We start from the raw sequence: 15156 nt of genomic DNA on the forward strand, positions 1-15156 counted from the left end.
ACTTCTTTCTCTTTCTTCTCCCACTCCTCGTGCCGCGCTGCCATTTATCCCCCCCCCCCCCCCCCCCCCCCCCCCCCCCCCCCACCACCTCTCATCTCTGGCTCTGTCTCCCATAGCCTCTTCCATTCCTTCCCCATAGCTGTCTCCACCTAGGCTGTCTCTGATACAGTCACCTTGTTAACACTTTGAAGCTGTTAAGATCAGAGAGCTTGACAAGCTGCAGTGAAATGTGGCAGGTCTACTCCTGATTACACAGACTTAAATATAAGACAGCCAATTTGCTCCCGCTTTGAAACCCTCAACAAACTGAAGATCCAGTGCAGCTCACATTCTGCTATCTCCACTGCAAATGACAAAATATGCCCCACTCTGTTCTATTCTATTCTATTCTATTCTATTCTATTCTATTCTATTCTATTCTATTCTATTCTATTCTATTCCATTCTCTACATTATTACTTGTCCAATTTAGTTATTTTTTTCAGTTCCATTCAGTTTTGTTCCATCCATCCATCCATCTCCCCACCCTCATTGCTTATCCTGTTCAGGGTTGCTGGATTCAATCCCAGCCTACAATGGGCAAGGACAGGGTACACCAGGGTACACCTTACTCTGCTCTATACCCTAACCTATTCTATAGCGACTGTACTCTATCATCACCTATCCCAGAACGTGTGTTTGTTCCAGGTTATTCAGACTGCATTAAGTATGGAAATGCACCCAGTCAAAAAGAGCTGACTGCCAAATTTGAAGGAAACTTTGTGTCACCGCGTGAGTCATATGTCATCCCCCTCAGTAGGTGTAGCCTATAGTGACAGCTAGACACATTGTTATGACCCAAAGGTGATTCTGACAGGGCATCAACAACCTCGCTCTCCCCTGAGTCACCCCACAGCCTTCCACTGTAAACCCCAGGGCAGAACTGACTACCACTTGCATCAAGTTTAACTTAAAGCCAGACACTGAGTCATAATAACTGTTAGCTGCAATGACAAATTAACACTTTTTCAGTATGTTTAAAGGACAGGGTGAGATCATTTCTCAAATGTCTTGTGTACTTCCAGCCATCTTCTGACTGCTTTATATACATCTACCTTGCCTTGCATTATCCAACTCAGCGCTGAGGGGTGCTGGAGATGATTCCAGCTGACTGGGGGTCAGTCCCTACCTGGGTGTCAGTCCATCACAGAACAAACACAGATCAACAGACAGTCACACATATTCTCAAATATGAGCTACTTAAAGTCACAATTTAACCTTAAAGACATATTTCTTTAAGACTGTGTGAGAAAACAAAAGTATCGTCAAACGTAGAGAAAGGCCCTGAAGCCCGACTGGATCCAGAGGTATTCACACTGCGGAAGGTGCACAAACCAGTCCACAGTAGGGACTACATTGAGCTATTTATTCATTTGTTATTGGAAAATTGGTAAACTAAAGGTGATTTAGGGAACATCCGGCCAATAATCATAAGAACTGAACGTATAAAGAATGTGTGCAAACAGTAAGTTTATATTGTCAAAATATACCAGCTTGATATGAGTCACTCCTTTTTTTTTAATACTCCTTCCAAACACTGCACTTTGTGTAGCAATTAGTAAAGCATTTTATTTGTTTGTTTTTAGATGGCGATTAGTGATGCACATAAAAGAAATAATGGCACTGACAGAAAGCATGACTCACACTGAAGTTAAAACTCTGCGCACCTCGTTGCTCTATTAAGGTTTGAGTTGAGCTGTGGCTCAAAGGAATAGGGATTTTTTTTTTTTTTTTTAACAAATTAGTTTCAGAAGGCTTTGAAAGTACAGTTTATGCCATCACCATATCCCTCATCTGTGTGGTACGCCAAACCCGAGTCTGAAGAACAGCAGTTCTTCCATTTTCAGTTGTCTCATGACTCTCTCCTCATTTTGTATCTCTTCTAAAAACACTGACTCTTTGTTATTCTCACAACAGGGTACCTAAATCCTGTAAAATAGCTTCAATATCAGACTTTGTTTTGTTAATTTAAGAGATTTTACAGAAGATTCATACAGAGCAACACTGACGAACTGCATGCATGAAACAGATCCATGAAAAAAGGAATTGTCTGTTCTGTATAAAAACTTCCTTCCTGCTGTCCTGAGAGGTGGTTGTAAAACGTTTGTAGTTTTCTCAAAGACTTAGATCAGTGGCAGTGGTCGGCTTGAGTTCAGCCTTCGACAATAGACTCCCATGATGACCCATTTTCACTGTGGGGGAAGAAAAAAAAGTATCACACAACCCATAGAAGAGTCTCAAACTACAATTCCTACATTTCCTCCAGCACAATCCCTTTCTCCACTAACTATGTTCTCAGTATGTCCTGCACGCTCTTAGCTGTGTTAGTTTTGTCCTAACTGATAGAAGTGAATTATTTTACTGGAGTGGTTTTTGGAGGTCCTGTGGGCATTTTGATACTTTTTTTCCTGACTGGGAAAATAGGTCACAAACTGAATTTTGTGTTAGTGTCTGAACTTCAGCTGCCCAAAAGTGTGTTTCTTCAGAGCTGGGGGTTTGATCACCTGATTTTTCTTTCTCCTTTATTGCTGCTAAAGTAGTCCACCACGATCCAAATGGATTAAATCTACATTATATTTTCACAGATCTGCAATCTTGATCATATGAATATTGGCTATGCCCGGTGGTAATGGAGAATTTGCTTTCCTGTCTTCTTACAGTACAAACTCGTCAAAGATGGTTGCATGATAATTTTTCCTTCTTTCTCCTTTTTTTTTTCCCCCTTGCCAAGCAAGTGACGTCCTGGCTGTGACCTTTCATGTGCCGAGAACAACCTAGCTAGGCGTAGTGTGTGTGTTTTTCAAGCTGCCAACTTGAATCACTCCAGTGAGGGTAGACTGACAGAAGGATGGGCATAGCCAGCCGGAGGGGGGGAGGAAACGCATCATCCCAGCAGAATGATGAACTCACTATGCACTGTATGTATGAGTGTGTGTGTGAGAGCGTGTGCGGCTTAATGTGTGTGTGCGTGCAGGAATACTCAGTAGGTATATATGTGAGCTGTGTTGCATCCATGTGCGAGAGGCAGGAGCTCACATGCATGGTGCCAGCATTTGTGCAATTGAATTAACACATGATGACAACTTTACACACATACACACACACACACACACAGCCACACACACACACTTGTCTGCAGAATCTAATTTAGAAATACAGAGAGCGCGTAAGGGGGAGAGCGTCTGGGGGAAACACATCCAGCGGTGAAAGAGTGCGCTCGCTTTTATTGGATAACTCTTCACAGCCTGGACCAATGAAACTTTTTTTTATTATAACTGAAATATTGATACCACCAAAGTATCTGGCAGTATATTTTCTCCGACTCTTCGTGTATTTGTCTTCAGGAGGATTCAGAATAGAGAGAGAAGGCAAAAAACAGACAGATAAAAAAAAAAGGGAGGAGAGAATGGATGGGGGAAGCAATATCAAGGCACAGGCTTGCATTATTCCACGGTTTTACGACAAATACTTAATGAAAATCCCCGCGAGGGTGATAGAAGCCTCTATTTAATTAAGCCTTTATAAAATATTAACCAGGGAGGCCAGGGCGATTTCCCCTCTCCCCTGGTCTGTTCAGTAGATTGAACCACAGTTACACGGCATAGACGGCTCTGAATTATAATTTCACATAGAAGGTGAGCGAGTGAGCGAGAGGAAGAGAAAGAGAGAGAGCAGGTCTAGTGCTCACTAAAGAGCCAAAGGGGAGGCTGGGATGAGGGACCAATGCTGCGCCTATTGCTACCCCTTGAATGTCTTCTAATCACATTAGAGGAAAGTATAGCTCTGATTTATAAGGGCTCTTTTAAGTTCACTTTTCAGCCCCGGCACCTCTATGTCTCTACCTTTAACAATCTTTGAAATGACTTTGATCCCCTAATTTGGGCGTCACATCCTGTGAAGGGCACAATGTGCAGAAAAGGTGTAAATCATCACTGGAACTGTGGTGTCTTCCTTAACCTCAGTGATGACGGCTGGTCTGGAGGTAGGCTGTCAGGAGGCTTCACACTGCAGTCGAGGAATTAGACGAGGGAATGCATGGACCAATAATACCCGGTTTTTGGGTTATTGATGAAAATGAAATGTAATTTTGAGAAGGCTTTATGGCACAATCCATCATTCTCCACAATGGTCGAAACTAAATAGGAAATTACCTCCAAAGTGCCTGAAAAACAAAATTCCGATGAAAAGCTTTGCAACAAGGTTTTTCTCAGCTTTTCACAACCGCTAATATTATCAGTGTAAAATCAATCTCGTGCTAACGTGTGACCATGCAGCACTGATTTCTGTCTTGGTTGAAGGACACGTTTGATTTAATTGGCATTGATCTGTCTGCACGCTTTCCGTAGTCAATGACTTTGACCCTTTCTCCGTTGTGCTGTAGGCACTTGTCACCTTTGTTTCAGAGACATTTTATGACAAGCAAGTCAGATGGTTCATAGAAAAAACTTTGATCTTAGCCTGCTTTGATATGTGCTTATTAATTTCCATGATTGAAACTGTAGTGAGGTGTCAAAGTGGAAACACTGAATCATGTCACTAACCTCTGTGTATTTCCTAATCGTCACCCAAGTTAGTTTTTCTGTTTTCGTTTTTGATATATAATTCACCACAGACCTCCCAAAAAAAAAAAAAATAAGCAAAATCCCTCTGCTTTCTTTTCTACAAACCCTGATCACAAGGAACGCCTCAAGCTACAGTCCAGTTCACAAAATGAGGAAACACGTCAACAAATGCATCACTAATTAAACAGAAGTTCTTAATTTCATCTCCTGCTGTTCATCTTGTGAATCTGCACCAGTGTATGTACCTCAGCACACAATACCTCAACCTTCCCATCAGAGATAAATGTGCTTGTTTTTCAGGGGGACGCAGCGTGGTGCAGTGGTTTTGATTTGTAGCTTTCTTTGTGGAGTTTGCACGTTGTCCCTGAGTGCATGTGGGCCTCCACCCACAATCCAGAGATGTTTGTCATGTAAAAATCAGATTATCACAGCAGTTTGCAGCATTCAGAGATTTTTTTTTATAATCACCCAACATTCAATTAATTAAAAAAAACAGAATAAACACAATACATACACTGCAGATCTAAAACAACTCGGTTAAGTGAGGATAATTGATAGCATCTCATGGCTTGTATTGATCAGTGAAGGGTTGTCGGTTGCAACACATTTTCTTGTTTAGTTTTCTTTTGTTGAAGAATATGACATTCGCCATACATCTGTTGCAGATAATTAAAAAGAAATATTGCTTTTGTTTCACATTAGGAGACAAAAAAACAGAAGGACATCCTCTTTAATGAATTCACTGTATTTATGTTTTGCTCACATATATTTCCAGATCCATACAGACTCTGACGAAGGCGAAGGCAACATCAAGTACACGATCTCCGGAGAAGGAGCGGGTTCCATTTTCATCATTGACGAGCTTACAGGAGACATTCATGCCACAGAGCGGCTGGATCGAGAGGAGAAGGCCTTTTACACACTGAGGGCTCAGGCCCGGGACCGTCTCTCCAATGACCCTCTGGAACCAGAGTCAGAGTTTGTCATCAAGGTCCAGGACATCAACGACAGCGAGCCAAAGTTCTTGGAAGGCCCCTATATCGGCAGCGTGGCGGAGCTGTCACCCATCGGTAAGCTGACAAACGCGTTGCCGTGGATCGTCGGGCTTGCTGTTTTAGGCTTTGAGCTCAGGAGGGCCCAAATGTACCTGTGTAGCGTATGAAATCATTGGCCATTTTACCGCTATTTTCATGATGCATAAATAGGGTGTATAGGATGATGCTTTGCCGAGAGCTCAGGGGAAGCTAAAGCCCTGCCTCGCCGCAGAAATGGAGCATTCATTGTGGATTGTGGGAAGCAGAATGGTGGCACATCTACAGCTTGTTGCTCGGAATGAGATGGGAAATGAAGGAGACGGCGCAGGCATATAAAGAAAGGCAAGGAAAACAAATTGTATTACTCTCATATGAGTTTTGTGGCTGTGTGCTGACATACTGTTTTGAGACAAATGATACAGGGGGAATAAGAGGGAAGAGGAAGCGCAGAGGCGCTTCAGGAGAGTAGATAATAGTGAGGCTACAGCACACATCCAGCTAGGCTTTTGACAGTGACACCACGGTGCATTTAATCTCGACAAACATGTTTTTATTGTGAAGAACGGCACGAGCAGCACCCCAAGGCTGCTTAAAATTCCTTGCGAAACAGAAAAGACAGGTGAATGAGGGTGTCAGAGGCTTCATTAGCATGGTATTAATGTCAATGACACAGCTGATGTTTAATAAACAAAATTCTGTTTGGCTGCCAAGTGCTATCACAATACCACAACGGTGTGCGTGTGCGCGACTCTGCGCGCGCGTGTGTGTGTGTGTTCGTGCATATGCAGCCGAGGCGGGGGTGCTTCTTGTTTGAGTGACTCCAGGAGTGGTGCAAAATGGAATGGCTCTTCCCTGTTCAAGCCTGATTGGAATTAATTCCTGCTTCCTCAGCATGATCCAAACCATGGGCAGTTCTGCCTACAGTGCTCTCTAAAACTGAATGAGGGCCGTGTGGGTGTGTGTGTGTGTCCCTCTGTGTGTGTGTGAGACTGAGAGAAAGAAAGGTAGCGAAAGCAGGAGGGGGATAAAGAGGGTAGAAATAATGCAGCATTTTCGGATATGATACCAAACCTCAGGAAGCACGAGGGCTATTATCTCCTCAAGAATTTTAGACGGAGTCACAGAAGCCATGCTTAGTTAATGTTAGTTAATGCAATCTTAATGATCATGACCCGCCCCCACCTTGGCTGCTACCCCTTGTTCGACCCTGTCGCGCCTCAGTCAAATTACGCACTAAATGAGTGTGCAGTTCATGTTTTAAACATCGTTGTCGAGCACTACCTCTAATGAGATAATCTACCGCTTAGTCAAGCATTCTCCTGCCCTAGTCCTGTTTCTTTTCTTTCAGCGCTTCTCCTGTTTAACATCGGCCAACGTTGTGTTTCTTCAGTTATTTATTTATTTAGGCACGTGTAGAATAAGGTCAGCAACCGAAGGGACTGAAAGGATTTTTTTAAAGAAACTTAAATTGTGAAATTAGCTTTTCTTTGGAGATACCCCCTCATTTAAAGCATCGTTTAGTAATTAACTTAATCACAGCACAATATCACTTTTTTATTGTCATCAATTTGCAAGCTAATTTAAGCAATGTGTTTTTATCATTAGTCGAGTGTTGTATTGCTACAACTGGTGACATGCGGCTTAATTACAACTAGCATTGGTGTAGCACTACTGCTGTGACACTACTGCTTCATAGAAAGACCTTTCTGATTGAAAATTGCATGTTCTTCCTTGCACAAGTCTTTGTGTGCTCCAGTTTCTTCAGATCTTCAGCTCCAACCCCCACCCACGATTTTAGAAAGTGTTTCTGAAGAAGAACGAAGTGTTCATTTAACTCTATCTTATAACAAAGTGATGTTTCGGCCTCTCGTGTCTGAAACTATTTTAACCATAACATTGATTTAATAATAAAGAGAAAAAATAAAAGTATTAAGAGACAGCCAAAATGTTGATTTTAATATTCTTATTAGGTTGAACAATAAAGTGTTCACCTGTATAAATACCTTTCCCTTCTCTCAGCGTCCCTTGAGCCGTGTCAACCCCCTCTGCTGTTTATTCCAGTTTAGCCCAGCTGTGAGAAGCTCCACCGTTTCCTTCCACGGCTCCTCTGTGTATTGCATTGTCAGATGATTTTTGAAATGATGACTCAGGAAGTTTTTTAAAAGCACGCTGACATCTGCTGTATACTTAATTTAGTCTTCTTTTTCCCCCCCTTTCTTTCCTTGAATACGCCATATACCTGGGATCTGTTTAGAATCAGCACTTTTTTATATATATCGTAATTTGGACAAAGCTCTTGAGATGTGAAGTGCGTTTTATGCCGCGATACAAACGGGTTACGAGCATTAGACACACCAGTGATGTTCTCACTGTGCTGTTTTACAGCCGCCCGTACGGGGAAATCGCCTGAAAACACGTGAGGCCATAATAGTAAGAAAGTAATCAGTAGTCTGCTGCCTGAGGCGTATTCATCTTTACTTATCACTCCTGTCATGTCTTCCAGTGCCTGTCTTTGTCATCCCCTTACTGCCTGAATCCCCGCCTTCCTCCTCTCCCGTCTCCCAGTCGATCGCTCTGCCGCCTCAGCACATTAAAAAAAAAAAAAAAAAAAGTATCTGTGCTTTTGTGAATTGTCTGTTTGGTGAAGGTGGGGATGGGGGGGTAAATAACCGGACTGGCGAACTTGATGATGGAGTGTGTCAGCCGGAGCTCCGGTGTTGTCCTGTGAAAAATGTGTGGCTAATGAAATTGCAGTCCTAAATCAAATTTGTAGTGCATGGGTGACTGAACGGCGCTTTGAAATTCACGCATGTCTTTATGTTGGGACAGAAGAGGGAGCGCGGCGGCGCTCCGTGTAACACTTGCTCTGTCCTCTGACTCGTGATGATAAAGACTGTGAAAGATGGATTTAATCCAGAGTCTAGTTAGAGGACAATCAAAAAAGAAATATGAAGCTGACGAGAAAACGGCTCTTCATCCTCAGTGGTATTAATTACAGCCTGACCATGCTTTCAAGTTGTATTTTACTGAATACAAATTCAAAGATAAAGGACGCAGTGCCTACTTTACTTCGAGGAAACTTTGAAAACAATGCTTTTTTGTTGTTTCTTTCAGGTAGAGAGCTTTTATGATGAATGATAGTTTACTGTCTCACTTATCATCAACAGCGGCAGTGTATTTCCAACCCGATCTTAATGAATTAAAGAGATAAACTGATATTTTGAAAAATGCTTTGAAGGTAGATTTAATTAACATTTTGCATCATCAATCTTGTGCCCTGGATATTTTTAACTTCTACCCAGTTTTCCACATTTTACATTGCTGTATGGGAAGGCGGCGAGTTGTCGCCAAGCACTTTCTGCACAAGTTGAAAAGGTCTTTGGTGCGAACTTGAACGAGGGCATCTGAGACTTTGCCCTCCAGGCAGCCGTTTGCATTTTAAACTGGCCACCTGTCCAGCCCAGTCCCCAGTAACCCAGCTTGCATCATCTGCAAGTTACGGAAGCGTCTTTGCTGCTGTACTGTCGGACAAACAACTTTGAAAAGTGTTCATTTTATTTGCATGGTTTGGTGTAGGAGCACCAAAACCTCCATCTGCTATTTGTTTACCTCCTTTCTTTCCGTGGTGTTAAATACTAACACTGGTGAATTTATTATTATCTTTTCTGCTGAATTTCTGTGTGACGGATGAACGAGGGTCAGAAATAATGAACAGTTGCAGTTCAGAAGCGAACTCACTCTAAAGTAATCGCTCACTGCTATTAGTCTGTGACTGTAATTGCAGGGGAGTGACATTCCTCTTCTCTAAATAATAAAGCCCTGTATGAGCTACGCTGTCAGGCATTTCTTGACTTTTACATTAATGCTGTGCCGCGGTACTTCAAATTGCATGGATCAAAATAGGCTTTATGCTCTTCCTCAGGATGGTTTGAAGAGCAGGTTGAATTTTGTGCCTGAACTGTACAAACTGAGGAGTTCATTCCAGCCTCGTGAGCCTCAGTTTGAAGTTCTGTGCATCTGCATCCCCACCACATATTGCAGCTTCAGATGGCTCATCTTAGTAGTTTTCACCTGGCTTATAAGAGATAAAGTTGTATTGTAAACCTGTCCATTACAGGTCTATGTGATGAATGAATTCTCTCTTACAATACAAGAGGTCATATTTCTCTTCATGGCTTACCCTCCTCTTCATATTCTGAATAAAAAATGGATCCATTATTGATGTAAATCACCTGCAATGTTAAAAGCTAATGTTGCCTCGTTTCCATTTGCGAGGTAATGTTAGAGTTACAGGTCTGTCCATTTAAAACATCCATCCCTCAACTATAAAGTGCATTGTATTCGTATTTGCTGCAAAGCTCTGTGTGTCGTCCGAAACGTCCCGATAACAGGACTTGTTACATAAAAGGTTAAGCCACAAAAAACAAGAAGGTAGGCTGGAAAACCTTTGCAACCTATTAGTGATCTTTGTTATTTAAAGAACATAATGTAGAGTGCCACTATGGTGTGTATGATATATGTAAAATGTGTTATAATGTTCTAATATTAAAAGCTCCACCCCAACATATAAGATTTTTTTTTTTCCAGGAACAAATTCATGGCTTGACAAAAAATATGTTTATGTTAAAGATTTAAAAATCATAGTGTTAAGCTTTTATTGTGTGCAGTCATCTATTCTGAAGCAAGGTAAATGATCTCTACATCTACAGACTGCGTCACAAGTCAGTCTTGTTTGTACATTAATTTTTTTGCCATATAACAGACTCTTACACATGTAAGCCAAATGTTTGATCACAAATGAATGAGTTTGCAATAATGGCAACCTTTTTCTTGAAATTTCTGCCCTTTCCGGTTTTCGGTGAAACCTTTCCGCTTTTAAATCATACGGTAATGTTTGCTGAATAAGCTCAATCTGTCTTTTCACAGACTTTGGTGGATGTGCAGACATACTGCCGTTTTTTTTCATTGTGTAAATGACATATCCAAAATACCCCCATCACTGTCCCACTCCACCACACAGACTCACCGCTGCTGTGTTTTACAAACGTTTTGATAGACATTTAGCAGAGAACGGTGTAAAAAAATTACAACAGAATTAGCGCTGCACCAAAACAGGAGAGGAGGAAAATAGCTGGGACGTGTCCACGTTGTCCACCTCCCTTCACGCTGAGCTTCAGAACAGTGATACTCTTAGATAGCTTAAAGAATGGCCTTGTTATTTTTAAGTTGTCATCTGTGGTTGAGTCAAGAGCAACATGCAAAGCAAAGTTGTGTCGTACTTAAGTGTTTGAAATATAAGCTGATAATTTCTTTGTAAAGACAAAAGAAGATTTTGTAGAAAAAGTAATTCTCTGCAAACACAAATCCCTGATTTCAGTTCAAGATAAATAGAGCACATGTTCATGCTTTTGTCTGTAAAAGGGAATTAAAAAAAAACACTTAAGATACAACTCAGAGTCTTTGTAGTACATCAAAAGAAGCGTTGTTCTGACTTTACTGATATTTGTGTCATGGTTACTTTTTGTTTGCTTTCTTTTCCTTTCTGAAAGTCTATTAAAAAAACAAAAAGCTGTGTTACAGGAATGTTAATAGGAATCAGAGGAAAGCCATGGCGCCCTGGTGTTATTGTGCAGATGAAAGATATACAGTGAGGTTCAGCAGATGCGAGTTATGTTTTGATTCTGGTTACTTTTATAGAAGAATGTCACCAACCTCAATATCAATTGTGTTTATCTTTCGTATTGCTTTCATTCATCTTTCATTGTTCAAATAGGTCACGCTTGATCTGTGGGATAAGTGAGTAAAATCGTTCATTCTTCTGGCCTATTTTTCAATAAACGATAACAGTGCATTGTCTTAATAAAGATATTGTTGGACAGATTTAATGTTTAGAGAAATGTGAGTAGATGGGGCTCTACATTCAGTTCTATATGTGTAATTGGGTGTAAACAGAAATATATTGGATGTCCCATCTGTGGCTCTATTTTTAGCCATTGTTTTCCTCAGGCGGTTTGTGTCTCACAGCAGTAATAGATAAGATTTCAGTCTAAATATTTATTTTTCTATATAATCCTTTGCTCATATATCAACTGACGCATGGTAGTGTGCCGGACTAATATTTATGTTTTGAAAAGCCTCGTCATTAATATTTGAATCATATCCATCTCTTACTTTGGGTTCCCCAGCCACTGTAAGTTTTAAATATTTATGTAGCTTTGAGCTGTGCCTGAGAAAAAAAAAAAACTTTTAACAACCCAAAGGCTAAAGTAATGTCAACCCAGTATATGATGAGGACTGCATTTTTTTTTTTTTTTTTTTTTTTTTTTTTAGTTTTGTTTCCTCTACAGTTATGCAGGGAACAATAGGCTTCAAGATTCAGTCCGTGCACCTCACAGACGTTATTGACGTTGGCACCTCAAGCTTATGCTCATGCTCCACACGCCCAACCAATATTGGAGTAATAAAGACAGGCCTTTTCCAATTTGAATTGAGTATTACACCGTGTTACAACATGCATAGCAGGACGTCTGCGGTTCTGTTTTTAACTCCTGATGTGAGCAGAATGCCAAACAAGCTCATTTTGTTGCGTATGGAAGCATTTAGTCGCTAAAGACAGCCATCTTTCACTTTCAATCAGAGGCTGGATGGAAATGTGGCCAGGAGGGGCTGTTCTCCGTGGCGAGATCTCAACAGGGTGGTTTCCACGTAGGTTATCTGGTGATTGATGCGGTTCCATTAGAGAGGACCCGAGGACCTCTGAGTGGCATGGATGTGGCACGACATGACGCCTGTGCCGCAGCCTCTAACCTCAGGTAACGCTGACTGACAAGTGGCAGCGTTCAAAGAACAACAGGCAGGCGGGCAGCCGTCTGATAACAGACATTAAGCTGACCACTATCGTAGGCTTTTGTCTTTCAGTGACACAAACCGGCGGAGTGTAGAATTACCAAATATAAAGAACCACAGGGGGGAGTTTAAATAGTATAATAGCATCTTTAAGCTGACATTTATCCCACTCTCTATCAACGACACCATCCAATATAGGAGGCCAGGCAGGGGAAATTGACAAAACACAAAAACCATCCAAAAAAAAAGGATTTAAGACAATGCCCTGCATTTTCATCTGCCACTGCCTTGGTCTCCCTTTCATTTCTCCATCCTTCAAGGCATGCTGGCTCTGTTATTGCCCCAGCACATCTCAATGAGAATTTAAATCCTGTCTTGTCTTGTTGTTTGTTTTTCGCCCAAGCATTCATTCTGAAATAAACTTTTTGAGTTCAGCCATCAAGTGTATGGATTTTGTGAACATCGTGACTGATGCCAAGTTCATAACAGAAACAATATGTGTCTGTCTCGCTGTGTAGACAGATTTGTTGCCAACATCTGGGAGGCAGGTGTTCCATGAAGAGGCTGAACTGAGGCAATGAAGGAGAAGCATTGTGGGATATATTTCTTCAGTGACTCCTTGAGGGTCAGTGCCCTCCCTATTGTTGTGAACAGAAATAAAACAGTGAAGGTAGAATTACAGAAAATGCACAAAACAGCTGACTTGTCGAGGATGTCTGTGTTGACTGACGCGGTAGGTGATTAATATGTAAAACAAAATAACTTTAAACAGAAGTAAGAACAATCTTCAATATCCAAAATCGGCATCGCTGTTACTGCTGAGGAGGCTTTATGTGTGAAGAAATGGGCTGGGCACAGAAAAGCAACAAAACATTTCGATCGGATGCAAAAACTGGAAATGTCCTCAAATACAGGATGAGTCATCAGATATTTTACACTGCATTTTAAGAGGAGAGAAGGCAAGAGGAAATCATTTAATATTGAAAAACCTCCATTGACGACAGTGATTTATCAGTGATGGATGAATGAGATATTAACCCACAGAACTGAGACAATAGCTGTAAATGTCCCTTTTATTCATAAAGTCTTAAACCTTTTTTTCCTCTTGATCTATTGACCTTCATCTTTATTTCCTTTTTTTTATGTTTCCCACATATTTACACAGTTAGTGGAACAGATAAAGCCTCCACTTGTTTTGTATGTGATGCAGGAACTCCACAGGGGGATTAAAATAATAATCACCCTTCCTATTACTCTGGTCCGGAGAGATTGCCCAGGAGGCTGCAAATTGCTGCAGTCACCATTAGGATGCCTGAGCCCGGCACGCTCACAGTGGATGAAGCTTTTGAAGCTGCGGGATCAACAGCAGAGGAGGATGCGACAAGGTGGTGGCAACTTCCGATCAATACTTTCTGCCAATCACCTATATGTATATAACCACTAACATCAACCATTATGCGCTCAACCACAGAGCTTGACATAATTGATTTTGGTTGTTCTCTGTGTGTATGTGTGTGTGTGTGTGTGTCTGGTCTGAATCAATACATCCACAGGAAGTAGGTAGACCAGGAAAGGAGGGGTGATTCAGTTTGTGAAAAGCCGTGAAAGATATATTCGATGATAAAAGCATAAAACATCCCTGATTGTAGAATTGATGAAACTTTTCGCTTTTAACATTTAGTTGATAACAGGCCTGCAGGTATATCTTGTATTCTAAATTGACTTATATAGCGCATTTTGCTTTAAATGGTCCATCACATTCAACCAGTCACAAATATATTCTAATGCTGACAGTGACTGCAATGCAAGGAAGTTGCACACCATTGAGAGCAGCTTGGGGTTTAAAGTCTTGCTCAAGGACACTCTAACATATAGACATTGTGAAAAAGACTATCGAACTCTCAAGCATTCAATTAGAAGCCAACACACTCTACCAGCTGAGCCACAGCCGCCCTAATATAATCTAATTGTAATATAATCATCAAATCCTCTTCTATAGCGCTTGATCCTACGTAGGATCAATTGGCGGTGGAGCTTATCATAGCTTATTGAAAATTTGAGACTGTTCACACAGAGAAAATGATCACATTGATCATTTTTTCATGCCCCGAATTTCAACCAAGAGGTACAGATCGAGTTGCTCTTAAAAGAAGTTACATTTGACCACAAATACTGCTGTCTGCATTGAATAATGATTTCAGGTTAATTTTCCAAACAACAAAATCTTAAAAATATTTTCTGAAACAGATCAAAGGATTTTATAGAATATTTCAATGTCTGTATTGTAATTTACACACTTCTCTCATGACAAATGTACACTTCATCTTCATAGTACCCACTCGTTGTATGTATGAGACATGTAGCTTTTTCATTTTGATGTGCATTCTTGAAGCTTTCTCAACACAGCTGAGACTTAAGATGCTGTGAACAGCATTTTTTTATGATTTTTTTTTTTTTTTTTTTTTAACAGATCAAGTGTGATTTTGTAATTGCCAGAGGCCTCACAGTTCAAGTTTCAGGTCCGTATCTACGGTAGAGGCCAAGTGAGTGTAAAAGAGCAACAGAGGTCAAAAGGTCGTGATGTGTGGCATGGAAAAAATGGCCGATGCAGTCGTTGGACTTGGAGGGCTTGCTGGAAAATTCAGATGAGAAATCACTGAGCCCAGTCGTGTACCG

General features: G+C 41.1%; 1 protein-coding gene across 1 annotated transcript in view; it reads left to right on the plus strand.

Annotated features, from left to right (window-relative positions):
- The window catches only part of cdh22 (cadherin 22), an 81149-nt gene that overhangs the window by 7709 nt on the left and 58284 nt on the right, over window positions 1-15156 (plus strand). The window contains exon 2 of the mRNA XM_030091565.1: window positions 5376-5670. Coding sequence (XP_029947425.1) covers window positions 5376-5670 — 295 coding nt within the window. The remainder of the gene's footprint in view (window positions 1-5375; window positions 5671-15156) is intronic.

This window comes from Salarias fasciatus, chromosome 5, assembly GCF_902148845.1.
Source record: "Salarias fasciatus chromosome 5, fSalaFa1.1, whole genome shotgun sequence".
NCBI classification, from domain to species: domain Eukaryota; kingdom Metazoa; phylum Chordata; class Actinopteri; order Blenniiformes; family Blenniidae; genus Salarias; species Salarias fasciatus.